The sequence below is a fragment of the Camelus ferus genome, chromosome 3 (genome assembly GCF_009834535.1).
Source record: "Camelus ferus isolate YT-003-E chromosome 3, BCGSAC_Cfer_1.0, whole genome shotgun sequence".
NCBI lineage: Eukaryota > Metazoa > Chordata > Mammalia > Artiodactyla > Camelidae > Camelus > Camelus ferus.
Window position 1 is genome coordinate 63,173,289 of NC_045698.1, and position 13,587 is coordinate 63,186,875.

The 13,587-nt window shown below is 50.7% G+C and overlaps 1 protein-coding gene across 2 annotated transcripts; it reads left to right on the plus strand.

The window, feature by feature from the left end:
- The first annotated feature begins 1,590 nt into the window (after nucleotides 1-1,590).
- NR2F1 (nuclear receptor subfamily 2 group F member 1) lies at nucleotides 1,591-12,937 on the plus strand. Of its 2 annotated transcripts, none has more exons than XM_032476105.1 (3): nucleotides 1,591-3,861; nucleotides 6,284-6,811; nucleotides 11,857-12,937. In XM_032476105.1, exons 1-3 carry the CDS (start codon nucleotides 3,402-3,404, stop codon nucleotides 12,135-12,137), a joined length of 1,269 nt encoding a protein of 422 aa, XP_032331996.1. In that variant the 5' UTR covers nucleotides 1,591-3,401; the 3' UTR covers nucleotides 12,138-12,937. The 2 variants fall into 2 exon arrangements, with proteins under 2 accessions (XP_032331996.1, XP_032332004.1); XM_032476113.1 differs by lacking the exon at nucleotides 1,591-3,861 and adding an exon at nucleotides 5,054-5,602.
- The last annotated feature ends 650 nt before the right edge of the window (nucleotides 12,938-13,587 follow it).

Genomic DNA, 13,587 nt, shown 5'->3' on the forward strand with positions numbered 1-13,587 from the left:
TCACTCCGCGCCGCTCCACGCCTGCCTGAGCCTGCCTAGGGGAGCGATCTCAAAACGAGGGGGGTGCGAGTGTGCGATTGGAGAATATGTAACTAATAGAAGTATCATTTTCCCCCAGTACGATCTTTCAAGGAAAAAAAAAATCCATTGAAAGAATTTTCAAAGTGCTGTCTTCATTTGGAGAAAAGGCACAGGCAGCCTGCCGGGAGAGGAGGAGGGACCCGACTGTGCGCCTCCCGGGCGCGGCTCCCGTCCGCTAGGTGGCAGCCGGAGCCAGCTATTCCTGCAGGCCTCGCGGCGGGACCCGCTCCTCCCGCCCTCCCCTCCTCAGGCGACCAATCGCCTTGGGGAATCCGGCTCGCTCGCTCTTTCCCTCTCTCTTTCCCTCGCTCTTTCCCTCCCTCTCTCTCTCTCCCTCTCTCTCTCTCCCTCCTCTCTTTCTCTCTCCCCCTCTCCCCCCTTTCTCCCTCCCCTTCTCTCCCCTCTCCTGCCTTCCTTCCTTCTCCCTCCTCCCCTCCCCCATCTCCCATCTTATTTCCCTCTCACACCCCTTTCCTCTTTTTGTGGGACTGAGATTTGACTGCACTAACCCCCCCTCCTCCCAAAAATATAAGCAGCACTTACTACTGTTTTATTAGTAATTGTTGAAGCGTTGTTTAGTTTGGAACAGCCTGAAGATACCAAAGTGAGGGGAAAGGAAGAAAGAAGGAAAAATCAGATTGACTGAAAACTTTATTTTTAAAATCATCTTTGGGATGAAGAGAAACCGTTGATTCGGATTGATTTGGTGGCAAGAGCTGCAAATTCCAGGAGTGCGTTTTGTTGTAATTAAAGCTGTAATTTTAAAACCAAAATATACTTTGGACCAAAAAATACGGAGTCCCCTACTTTGTTTCTTAAATGAATACAAAGTGAGCAGAATCCACTTATATATGAAAGAGGAAAACAATCCAAACCCAGTATATTTCACGAATCATTACAATGGTAAGAGTTTAATTCCCATTTAAAATGTTCCTAACATTTTCAATGACACTCTTCACGCTCATAGAACCTAATTTCACAAACTTTTCAGAAGAAATCAAAATAATTTCCTTCTAATTCTCTTTTTACCTATTGCAAAGCATTCTTCCCCTCGCCATCCCTTCCCCCTCTGGCGTGCGTGTGTGCGTGTGTGTGTGTGTGTGTGTGTGTGTGTGTGTGTGACCATAGACGACCCATACTAATCAGGTCTCAGAGTAAATAGCAGCGCAGGGCGATCTCAATGTAAATTGCGCTTGTCAGAAGCACACCCCCCTCCCTCACTTTCTCTCCTCCTCCCCTCGCCATCCCCGTCAGTAGGTAGCTAAGAGGGAGGGGGGAAAAAAGAAAGAAAGAAAAAGAGGAGGGGGGAGGGGATCTCCAACCAATGGCGTGCGGGAGGCTTGGCTAACCTTAGCCTCCCATTTTCTCTCCCCCCCGATTCAGGGCTCTGACCAGTCAGTCGCCTTTGATTATCAGTTGCCAGCAGCCCTTCTCTTGGCTCCTTGACACGAGCTCCATATAAGGCAGCGATCTCCATAGAAACGTGTCAGTTTCAATAGTAGTGTCAAAGTTCACTATATACAGACATTCGCGCAGATCCCCCTTTCGGAAACACTGCTCTGCGAGTCCTCCCGTTTAAACGCATTCAATTTTGGGGTCTCTCTCTCTCTCCCTCTCCCTCTCTCTCTCTCTCTGTCTCTCTCCTCCGCCTCTCTCTCTCTCTTTCTCTCAATCTCTCTTTCTCTCTTCTCTCGCCCTCTCTCCTCCTCCTCTTTTCTTACATGTACTACTAGTTGTTTCCCTCGTATTCTTCTTCTTTCTATCCTTTTTCTCCTTCTTCCTTGTCTCTTTCACTCCATTCCTGAAAAAGAGTGAGGGCTAAACTTAAAAAAAAAAAAAAAAAGGAGGAGGAGGCACCCCCTTCGTATTCTTCTTATCGTTATTTTATACATATACGATTTTTTTGGAGGGAGGGTGTTGGTTCCCGGCTGAAGAGCACTTATTTAAAATACTAAAAAAAGAACATTTTTGGGCGATCTCCAGGGTTTTTTTAACTAGCTCTGTGTGTTATAGCAGAAGAAGCAGAAGAAGAAGCAAGAAAGAGGAAAAGAAGAGGATTATTTATTCGACCTACTTTGGATGTCTCTGTCGCTTTTTTTATTTTGCAATTCTTTTTCTTCTGATTTTTATTTTTTCTGTTTCGCTGTGAATTCGTCGCCGGCGTGAATTATCTTGTATTTTTCTCCCCCTCCGACACCTCCCGAAAGAAGAAGGCAGCGAGAGCCCGGCGCCACCGGCACAACAAAAAGAGCAAAGTGTGTGATCCTCCTCGCTGGCTGCCTCCCGCTCTCCAGCGCTGCCTTCCTGAATGGCTGGCTGCGTCCGGCCCTGGACCTGGCCCCCCGACACCAGCGCTCCCTGATCGTCGCCAGCAGCCTCGCCCTGCGTCCTGCTCGGCTCACCGCGCTCCCCTCAATCCCGAGCCCAGCGAGGGCTCCCGCCGGGACAGCGGCGGCGGCGCGGGCGGCCCCGACCCGGCCTCGGGCTCCGGCTGCGGCTCCGACTCCAGCTCGGACTCCGGCCCGGGCCCCGGCTTCCCCAGCGGCACTCGCCGCTGCAGCTGAGGCGGCGGCTCCAGAGGCGCCTGCAGCCGCGACCTCCGCCGCCGCCGCCACCGCGGCCGCCGCCGCCCTCGCCGGTTTCCTCTATGTCTGCTCTGCCGGCGCGCAGCGCGTAGCCCGAGCGGCCGGCTGGCGGGCGGGCGCCCGGCGCGGGTGAGCGAGTGTGTGTGCGAGTGTGTGTGTGCGCGGGGGTGCGGGCGAGGCGGAGGGTGAGTGTGTGCGCGCGCCGTGGCCCATGCCCGCCGCCCCCGGCGCTGCGCCCCGCGCCGCTCCCGGCTGCCGCCTGTGCCATTTCTGATTTTGCAACTTGGGGAAGAAGAAAAAAGCGAGAGAAGGGAGCTTGCTCGCTGGGGGGGGGTGGGGAGGGGGGGAAGGAGAGCGTGGCCCCCCCAGGATCGGAGCGCGGGGGGAGCGGGCGAGGGGAGCAGGGGTGTTGGGGGGGGAGCCTGAGAGCCTGGGGGGGCTGCAAAAAGAGAGAAAGAAAACAGCAGGAACCACAACAAAACGCCAGCAGGGCGGGCGGGCGCGCAGCAGCAGCGGGGCGGCCGAGGCAGTAGCGGCGGCAGCGGCGGCGGCGGCGGAGGCAGCGGCCGGTGCCCGGCTCGGGCTCGGCTCCCGCGACCCCGGGGCGCCGGGTGGGCCCCCCCTCCCCCTCCCCCTCCCCCCTTCCCCTTCCCCTTCCCCTCCCGGCGCGCCCGCGCGCCCCACGGCCCTCGGCGAGCAGCTCGGCTCCCCCCAGCGCTCCCCGGGCCCAAAGATATGGCAATGGTAGTTAGCAGCTGGCGAGATCCGCAGGACGACGTGGCCGGGGGCAACCCCGGCGGCCCCAACCCCGCAGCGCAGGCGGCCCGCGGCGGCGGCGGCGCCGGCGAGCAGCAGCAGCAGGCGGGCTCGGGCGCGCCGCACACGCCGCAGACCCCGGGCCAGCCCGGAGCGCCCGCCACCCCCGGCACGGCAGGGGACAAGGGCCAGGGCCCGCCCGGCTCGGGCCAGAGCCAGCAGCACATCGAGTGCGTGGTGTGCGGGGACAAGTCGAGCGGCAAGCACTACGGCCAATTCACCTGCGAGGGCTGCAAAAGTTTCTTCAAGAGGAGCGTCCGCAGGAACTTAACTTACACATGCCGTGCCAACAGGAACTGTCCCATCGACCAGCACCACCGCAACCAGTGCCAATACTGCCGCCTCAAGAAGTGCCTCAAAGTGGGCATGAGGCGGGAAGGTGAATATTTCTTCTCTGCTTCTCTCCCTGAGCTTCGCCCGCCTCCCCGGCCCTCTTTCTTTCTCTTTCGCGGGGGTGGTTGCTGTATGGGGCTGGGGCTCCTGCGGTCCCGGTCCGTCCCAGCTTCCCCTGTCCCCGCTGCCTTCCTCCCCCGGCGTCTCCCCCCCCCCAACTCCCCAGCTCGCTGCCGCTGCCTCCCCCTCCCGGCCTGCGCTCCTCTCCCCGGCTCCTCCACCCCAGCCCGCTGCCTGCTCAGGATTGTGTCCCTGGGATCGTGAGCTGTGGCTTAAAATCCCCTTTCTCTGTGCTCGGTGTGTGTGTCCCTTTCCCGCGTGTGCGTGAGGATGCTTGGGGGCTGTGCTGGCATGAACTTGGGGAGCGGTGCTTATTTCCCCCAGAAAACTGTTTATGTGTTTTTTTCATTCCACTTTCCCCCCCACCTCTTCATGCCCTTTATTTAAAATGGGGGAGGGCTGGAAACTAGAGTACTCTGAACCATAGATTCATTACTGCATCATCCTTTTGGAAGCTTAGCTTGGAAAAAGAGGAGTGAGATTTATTGCACTTGTAGGTCTAATTAGGGGGGAAGGGGGGCTTCTGGCTTGTTCACTGGTTCCCTCTCCTCTTCACCGAGCTGGGGCCGCCTCCTCCAGAGCTGTGGCCTTGTTTTCACCCCTCTACTTTGAAAGGAAAGTTTGTGACTGAACCGTGCTTTCATAGTTGTGTCATTTTTTTTAAAGCATGATACTCGTTTTATTTCTTCATCAAACTCCACCCTCTGCTTAAATACTGCATACAAATTACAATTTACAACGGCATTTACCGATCCTTCTGATTTGGCTATAATGCATAGGCTGCAGCTGGCAGGAGCTTCCACATCATTTAATCCCTGTGTTGTATGGGTTTGGTTTCTCTTAACACAACTTTTGATGTTGTATTTAGATATGCTTCATGTTCATGTGGCAAGAGATGCAGTACTTTTCTTATAAATATATTTAGCCATTTACAGTTAAAGTTTATCTCCTGACAATCATTAAAAATGTCTTATAGTCAAATTAGTGAACCAGTCAATTTTGCAGAATGCAGATTACTCCTTCTTGTAATTGACTTTAAAATTATATTTTATATGCCACAAGAAAAGAAATTGAATTCCTTCAGATCTCAAGGAGGAGACAAATATGACGACTTCATTTCTAGCTCCAGGGAGATTTTGTAGGCATCTGAAAAAAAAAAAACAACTTTGAATTGTACTCTCATTTAATTGAAAAATAACTGCCAAGTTCAAACTATAATTAGAAAAAAGTATTCTAGCTGTTATGTTTCAAGAACTTAAATTTCATTGGGGCATGCATTAAAATTAGAATCAACGCAAACTTAAGAAAACAGTGTACAACCTGAAGTAAGATAACTACGTGTACATGGACATATCTATATTAATTTGTTGTGGGGGAGAGTTTAGTAGCCCTAACTTTTCCTAAAGTTGTCTTTGTTTACATGGCAATTTAAAACGCTGGCATTGTTGAAGTAAAACATACACATTTAAAAAAAAAAAAAAACTTTGGTCAGCTTTAAGAACTCAAAGCATGCTTACGTTTTGCATTCAGATGGTTAATGAATCCAGTGTTTTTGCAGTTGCAAGCTCGTGCATTCACTGGGCAAAAGCTGGCTGCAGGTTGCAGTGGCACCGCGCAGGACAGACATTAATTATATTTCCCACTTTTTTCAATAATGTTTGGCTACTGTAAGTTGAACTTTTTCTTGAATTTTTTCAATTTTCTGTTGCTTTTAACAGTGAGAACTTTGTGTGTGGGGCGATGGGGAGGAGTGGGTAGGGGAGGGGTGCTGGATACTTGTTTTCTATTCAAAAGTTGTAAGTGGTTAGTAGGGTATGTAACTTGTATCTATTTTAAGGATAATTCTATAGCATTTTTAGAGACTATGGAAACGTTTTGGGCAAAACCTCCTTGCTTGCAAATGAAGAGGCAGCTAGGCGTTTGCCTAGAACCACAACCCTTCTCTGGTTTCGCCTGTTTTTGTTTTTGTTTTACCCTGATTTGGTTCTTTCTGGAGGGGTGAGTGGGATCTCATTAATCTGTGTGTTATTCCGTGGTGGTGGAGGTGTGGGTAGCACTTTCTTGGCCATGCCGGGCTGGGGGCCTTGAAGTCAGGCCTAGTTCTGGTAGGGCTGGGAAGGCCAGGGGCGCAGGAGATGGCTGGGCATTCCGAGCCGCGGAGCTGGAGGGCTTCGCCCCAGATTTCCTCCCGGTGTGGGCCGTGAGTGAGAGCGAGAGCGAAAGAAGACGCGCCGGGAGCCCTTGGCTTCGGGAAGAGGCTCCGCATTGTGTCGGGTGCGCTTCGGCACGGCGATGTTCGCAAGCCCCCTGGATGCACATTGCCCCTTTTCTCTCTTTCTTTTTGTCAGCGGTTCAGCGAGGAAGAATGCCTCCAACTCAACCCAATCCAGGCCAGTACGCACTCACCAACGGGGACCCCCTCAACGGCCACTGCTACCTGTCCGGCTACATCTCGCTGCTGCTGCGCGCGGAGCCCTACCCCACGTCGCGCTACGGCAGCCAATGCATGCAGCCCAACAACATCATGGGCATCGAGAACATCTGCGAGCTGGCCGCGCGCCTGCTCTTCAGCGCCGTCGAGTGGGCCCGCAACATCCCCTTCTTCCCGGATCTGCAGATCACCGACCAGGTGTCCCTGCTACGCCTGACCTGGAGCGAGCTGTTCGTGCTCAACGCAGCCCAGTGCTCCATGCCGCTGCACGTGGCGCCGCTGCTGGCCGCCGCCGGCCTGCACGCCTCGCCCATGTCTGCCGACCGCGTCGTGGCCTTCATGGACCACATCCGCATCTTCCAGGAGCAGGTGGAGAAGCTCAAGGCGCTGCACGTCGACTCGGCCGAGTACAGCTGCCTCAAAGCCATCGTGCTGTTCACGTCAGGTGAGGCTGCGGCCGCTGGGAGGGCAGGCCGCGCCGGGAGCGACCGCAGGCCCCGCGCCGCCCGGGCCCGGCCTCCTGCGCGGCGCCGCCGCGCCCGGCGCGGCCGGGCCCTCGCACGACCTTGGGGGGGCCCGGCGGCCCCGGCGCGGGGAAGCGACCGGTGGCGCCGCTGCCATCTTGGGAGCGTGGCGGTGCGGGAGCTGAGGCGGCGCGGATGGGGACGGCGAGGTGGCCAGGCCCAGCGGCCTGGACCCCCGCGCCCGGCCGCAGCGGGGGCCGGTGCGTGTCTGGTGGGGGGCGGGGTGGCGGTGCCGTGGATCCGTCTGGCTGCGCGTGTGTGCGGTGTGCTTGTGTGTGTGATGTGCGTGCGCGTGTGTGCCAGAGCTTAGCGTTTCTGGGGGAGGAGAAGGAAGGAAGAGAACGTGGGAATGTGGCTTTCTCCTCTGTGTGGTACGTTCCCCGGCTGAGTTTCCCAACACAGTGAGACAAACAGAGAGAGGTGGAAGGAGAAGAATACGTGCAAATAAATCATAAATAATCCCTCTTTATTGCTGCCTGATTTTCCCTTATCGGAAACCATTCATGTTTGCAGTTGCTGAGGTTATTGAGGGTCGTAAAAAGCGGATTCGACCTAAACAAGAAAGATAAAAAACAAAAGCAATCCTGTAGAACCCGCAAGTATGGGAGGATTCCTACCCCTGAGATAAATCTCATAGGCATGCAAAACGCACAAACACTGGAAATTTAACAGAGTGCCTTAAAAATATCAAATTAAATGTGGGCAGTGGTAACATGCATGTTAACAATTTCTCTTATGATAGATGGTTCAAATTAACTTCCAGGAAAGTGCATTAACGTTGCCTTTGAAGGCTCTGGTCTGAGCCTCTGAGAACACTGCCCGCCTTTTATTATTGTAACCTGCAAGAGGGAAACATATAAACACCCAGGACAGCAGGTAATGGGGGGAAATATAAACAAAGCCAGAAAGGACGCTGGTGGGGAACAGAGCTGCTCAAACTGGGTCTCAGGCCTTGCCCACTGTGAGTAGGGTTAGTTGCAGTTTTACCATCATTATTGGCGCTATTGTTTTTAATTCCTCCATTCAGAGAACAAATAAACCATCTTAATAAATCTATCCTAGAGCCAGGACCTCCAAAGGCCAAATTAAAACCATTCTTGAGCAGAGATGGCAAAACTCCTTTCCCAAGGCCTTGTTGAACAGTAAGCAGTGGTATAATCTATCAATATTTCTTGGCTTTCATGCGTGAAGAATCGTATTTACATTGTATTAAAATGACTCTTAAATTTGCACAATATTGTAATGTAGCAAATGTAGTATTAATATCGATCTGAACAGCAGATAATTTATTTAGACAAGAGCATCTCATTTGTATGCAGGGTGGCCTGAGCCATGGACTTGGACTGCCCCCCTTTTACTTTCAGTGCAAATGCAGGTCTGCTAGTGGGAGAGGGAGTTATTCTTTGCAAGAGGATAAAGTGCGAACTTAAAACAAATGGAAGATTTATTGAATAGCCTCCTCGGTGTTTGAATGCATTTTATCTTAATAAGTCTTCTTGATGGAAACGTGTTTTTCAAAAGTGACAAAGAGCCTGGGAAGCAGCGACCGGGTTGGTTTAGCTCTGGCAGGCCTGGGGCCTGGCTGGCTCTCCACTACCGGGCTCTTTAGCCAAATTAATCAGGAAGCAAGCCAGTGTCAGGGAAGCTGGAGTTTTAAAATCTCATCTAGTGAGGTGTCTTGAAGTAGAAATGTGACTTGGAGCTGGACAGAGGTCTTCTCAAGAAAAGTCTCACCTTCCTTTTCCTTGTCCCCCCCTAAGGTTCTTTGAATCCCCTTGACTTTTCTGATCTCATGCCCTTTCCCAGAGAGAGGCAAGGACTGTGCAGGCTGCAGGGAAGGTTGTGGAATTATTCATGCTTTTCTTTCAACTTGCCACCCTAAACCATCCCTGGGAAAAGTGTTCCTTTAAAAAAAGTTTCCCCAAAGAAGTTTCTTGAACCAAGTCTTCAAGGTACAAGGGAGGCCGAGAAGTGAACAATAACATTATTTTGTTCGAAAATTGCAAGCAGAATATCTGAAAATGGAAATAGAGCTGTCAGTAGTAATTCACCCCCCTCTTCCATACAACACATTTCCACTTTTGACTAAACTTGTTTTGATTGCTAGCCAGAAGGGAATTCATGGGAAGCCTTCTCAAAATCATCCAACTTTTAAGTGAACTTTGAATGATGGAAAAGACAGTTTTAGACATATTGTCCAACGAAGTTTGCTCCGGCTAAGTATTTGAAGCTGGCACGGGGGTTCCCTGTGGTGGTTTTCACATTTGGCCTCCGGATGGTATGTTTAATCCTTAATATTCTGGACAGCATCCAACGACTAGGTCATGACCTGAACTTACTTTTTTTTAAAAAAAAATTCATTAATTCATACACCCAAATATTCCCTCAAATAAATGAGACTTTTCCCTGAAAGGAGCCATCTAGTTAACATAAATACAATAAATCCATTTTCAGCACAATAATAACTTTGATTTCCAGTTATGGCAGCTGATTACATCTATATTTCCTGAATACTGAACTCTTCTGAATGCACAATATGAAATACTTTCTGTGCACTACAAAGGCTAGGCCAGGAGGGCCCGAGCAGTAGTGGTTATTTATTTACATAATTTCTTTTCCATATACTGTAGAAGAAATATTGAGAGTTCCCACATTGACACTACTGTATAAAAAGTGAGACATGGATTTTGCACGTTCTGCCTCCTTTTCTTATCTGGGATATAACTCCTGGAGCGTAACTTGGTTCTGCATCACACACCCTGCTCACCTTGTTTTGCTACCACAACCACCCAGTGGATCTGAGAGCTCAGACTGTCTGTCCACAGTTGGGGGAATCCTGTTGCAGAGATACCCAGAGCAGGAAGGAATATCTAGAATGAGAAGCCAGGCCCGATCCTGCCCGAGGGAGGCCACCAGGCTGGCCGGGTGACACCTTGCAGCTGGGCCCAGCTACAAGCATTCTGCCTCTGAAGGAGTGAAGAACTCACAAAGCCAGCACAGGACCCAGGCATGCCTCCCCTGGGCTTGTCTCCTTCGGTGTAGCCTAGCTGGGAGAAGGTAGTGACCTCGCACTCTGGGAGCCCCAGTTGTGAATATCAGATATTTTACAGACCTGAAGAGATGCCATGTGGGTCCTTTAAAAAAAAAAATCTGCTGGGGCAGCAATGGGTCCCTTTCATACTGCGCTAAGGCTGAAAGGGATTCTGTGGCCCTATGGGCAGATAATGCATGTAAAGTAAGATATAAGTAAATATGAGTTTGTATGGCGGTCATTCAGCAAGACCAGGTTAGCAAGCAAGGCCAAGGGCAGGCCTCACAGTCCCCTCTCTAAGTATCAAAGCCCCGAAGTGCTCGTGCCTTCACCCTGTTAGCAATAAAATCTCACTGACTTCCCAAGTCAAGCGAGTGTGGATGCACATAAATGGCTGGCTAGAGTAATTATACATCTGAGAGGAACCCAGTCTGGATCTGGGGTCAAAGGAGACCTGCCTCAGAAGCTCTTGAATTATCACTAGGTTTATTTGTATTTTTGCTCAAGGCCATAGCCTTGTAGATGAGGGTATTAGAATGCTTTGTAAATCCCAGTTCTTGAAATATGGAGACATAAAGCTCAGAAACTTAGCAGACACACGTTTCATTTTGAATCATTTGCTGTGTCTTCTTAGAGTCACACTTGCCCACTCACAATTATATAATGTCCTTTTGGGGGCACTGCCATGCATGAATTTCTTCCCAGATCTATATATTAGCAAACTCTGCCTTTGATCTCTAGTCAGCCTCCTGACTGGCTAAGGGATCCTCTGTGATCTTCCTTTTTTTAAAATATTTATTATTAATATAAGAAACAATGCGGGTGTTTGAACTTGGAGAGGAAGCCTTCACTTCATTCCTGTGATTCCACCTTCCTTTTCATTTGCTTGCCTCTGGTTAGTTGATAGAGTATAAACTGCTGTCTTGAAATATTTTAAGGAGAACAAGAAGGAGCCTTGGTTGATGTTTTGAGATGGTGTACAGGTGCCTTTTTCTCCCTTGGTCTTGCCACAGGAAGCCTATCTCCCCAAGTCCTCCCTCAACTCCCCACCTCTCGGTTATCAAGCAGCAACGGCTGCCTGCAGCCCAGCTTTGTGTCTGATCACGAAGATGTCTCCTTTCTGCAGCCTGGAGTAACTGAGCCATATTCCTCCTGATTATTATACAGCTTACAGAGATGTGACCAATTTTCAATTACTTGATCTAAGGCACAGATAGAAGTGTATACCCTTACTTAGGATGTGCTGCAGAGTCCTTGCTTGCATAGATAGTGGATCACAAATCCTGTACTGCTAAAGCTTGGGCTTGGTCTGATTCCAGGCACTCCAGCCCATGATTTCTTACCCCCTCCCATGTCTGTTCACTATACAATCCAGGTTCTCCTTGAGGTTTCTGGTTGGGGTCATTTGGGTTTCAGAGGGGGACTCTAAGAAGCCTTTTAGAACCGCCTCCAGGCTGCATATTTCTTCAGGGCTCCTGAACACACCAAAACCAGGGGCAAAAGGGGCAGAAGTCCTCCCTTTAATGAGCACAGTGGAAAAGACGCTCCCCTGCAGGCGGAGGACAGGTTGCTACGCATAGCAAACATGGCTCCAGCATCGTACATTATTTAATCCAAAGGTGAAAGAGGAAAAACAAAGGGACTAGAGCGGTTGCTGCCTCTGCATGTGTGTGCTTCCTCTCTCCAGCTCCCCTAGGCTTGGTGGGGTTTGATTTGCTTTTATTTTATTGGGGCCTGGGAGAAGAAATGGTAAGGAAGGAGTAGGGAGGCACGGACGGGAGGATTTCTTTTCTTTTTCCTTCTATTTCTCTTTTTTTCCCCTCTGCTCCTTAAAAGAAAAAAAAATTAATGGCTCGTTGTTTGTGACTTCGCTATTCGCTGACCTAACGGTGTACCCCCTCCCCTCGTCTCTCCTTCCTGTGGCTGCTCGGGCAGATGCCTGTGGCCTGTCGGATGCCGCCCACATCGAAAGCCTGCAGGAGAAGTCTCAGTGCGCGCTGGAGGAGTACGTGAGGAGCCAGTACCCTAACCAGCCCAGCCGCTTCGGCAAACTGCTTCTGCGACTGCCCTCGCTGCGCACCGTGTCCTCCTCGGTTATCGAGCAGCTCTTCTTCGTGCGTTTGGTAGGTAAAACCCCCATCGAAACTCTCATCCGCGATATGTTACTGTCTGGGAGCAGCTTCAACTGGCCTTACATGTCCATCCAGTGCTCCTAGACCTCGGGCGCTTCCCACCTGCCCCCGCCCCCCTAGAGACTCAGAGGACGGCGGGGGCTTTGGACTTCAAAGCCGCAGGGACAGCGGGCGGCTGATGCAGGGTGCAGCGGCCGGGCAGGCCGGGCAGAGGGGAGGAGGGCCGGGACGACAGGAGCAGCCCACCCTGCACAAATGCAACCCGAGCTGCAAACCAGGAGAAAAAGACTCTTTTTAGGATCAGATCTGTGAACACGTTGGAAAGGAAAGAAAAAAGGACCTTGTGTCTGGTGAGAAAAAGAAAAACAATTTTGGAAGACAGGACCATGAAAATTTTAATAAAACAGAAGGAGACTAATGGACCTTCCAGGATTTATTGTGGACGGATGTGGATATATTCTGTACAGAAAACAACACACATGGAGGTGGACTGAATCCTATGTAGAAACACACACACACACAGACACACACAAACACACACACCCCCCAAACATTGTTATTCATTTTGTAAAATACTAGTCTTTATTTTCATTTTTTTGTAAAATTTAAACATCGTATGCACATAAAAAAAAGAAACAAGAATTAGGGGAAAATAACATTTTCCAGATAATTATAAAAAAAAAAATTGTCCTGTGTCTATGTATCTATATCTGTTTTGTATTTTTTTCTGGTTCCAAACCAGATTTCCTGTGATTCTATACTAATAATTTTTGATATAACCCTTTGCTTCTTATAATGAGTGCGATATATGTTGTCAAGGCTGTTCTTCAAGAATTAAAATTGAAGTGAAAATTTAAACAAAAAAATAAAAGAATTTAGCAAAACCCATGTCTCCGGTTGCTTGACAGATGTCATCAGTGCAAGAAAACCCTCCAATTTCCACCCCAATAATTATTAGAATGGGAAAAGTTGGGGTGGGAGGACTCTTAAGGTCCGTTACCAAGTTGGCTAGATTTATTTCCTAAAACCAAGCAGCTGTCTTGGTTTTGTAAATGCAGAGGGCCAGGCTCTTCGGGGGCCAGGGTGAGCAGGGAGGGCAGGGCACTTTGGTGCTGGCAGCAGCTTTTGTGAACTTGTAGGTGGTAGGCAGTTAGCACGGAGCTGGGCCCGAGGCTGTGGTAGGTGCCCTGTGAGCCCAAGTCTGCGCTGCCTGCTTCAGTGACTGCAGGTGGGAATTTGCCTGGCTGGAGAGGCATAGAGCCCTGGACGTGGGGGTTTCAGGATGGAAAAGTCCACTCAGACTTCTCTGCACCTTGCCTGTGACCGGAAGGTCGGAGTCTCCCCAGCTCTGGGCAGGAGTTGAGGCCTCAGAGCTGTGAGCCCTGGCTTTGCTCCCCTGCTCCCCAGGTAGCTGCTGGGAGCTGGCTATGGTTTGTCTTTCACTGCAGACCCTGTAACGGGTTCCCTGGAGGGCCCTCAGGCTCTGTTGGGTGGGCAGAAGGGCTCCACTGTGGTACTTAGGGGTATGGACCTA

Coding starts and splice junctions, on each gene's coding strand:
- NR2F1 (XM_032476105.1), top strand. CDS start 3,402: ATGGCAATGGTAGTTAGCAGCTGGCGAGATCCGCAGGACGACGTGGCC. Junction 3,862..6,283: donor AGTGGGCATGAGGCGGGAAG/GTGAATATTTCT, acceptor TCTTTTTGTCAG/CGGTTCAGCGAGGAAGAATG. Junction 6,812..11,856: donor CATCGTGCTGTTCACGTCAG/GTGAGGCTGCGG, acceptor CTGCTCGGGCAG/ATGCCTGTGGCCTGTCGGAT.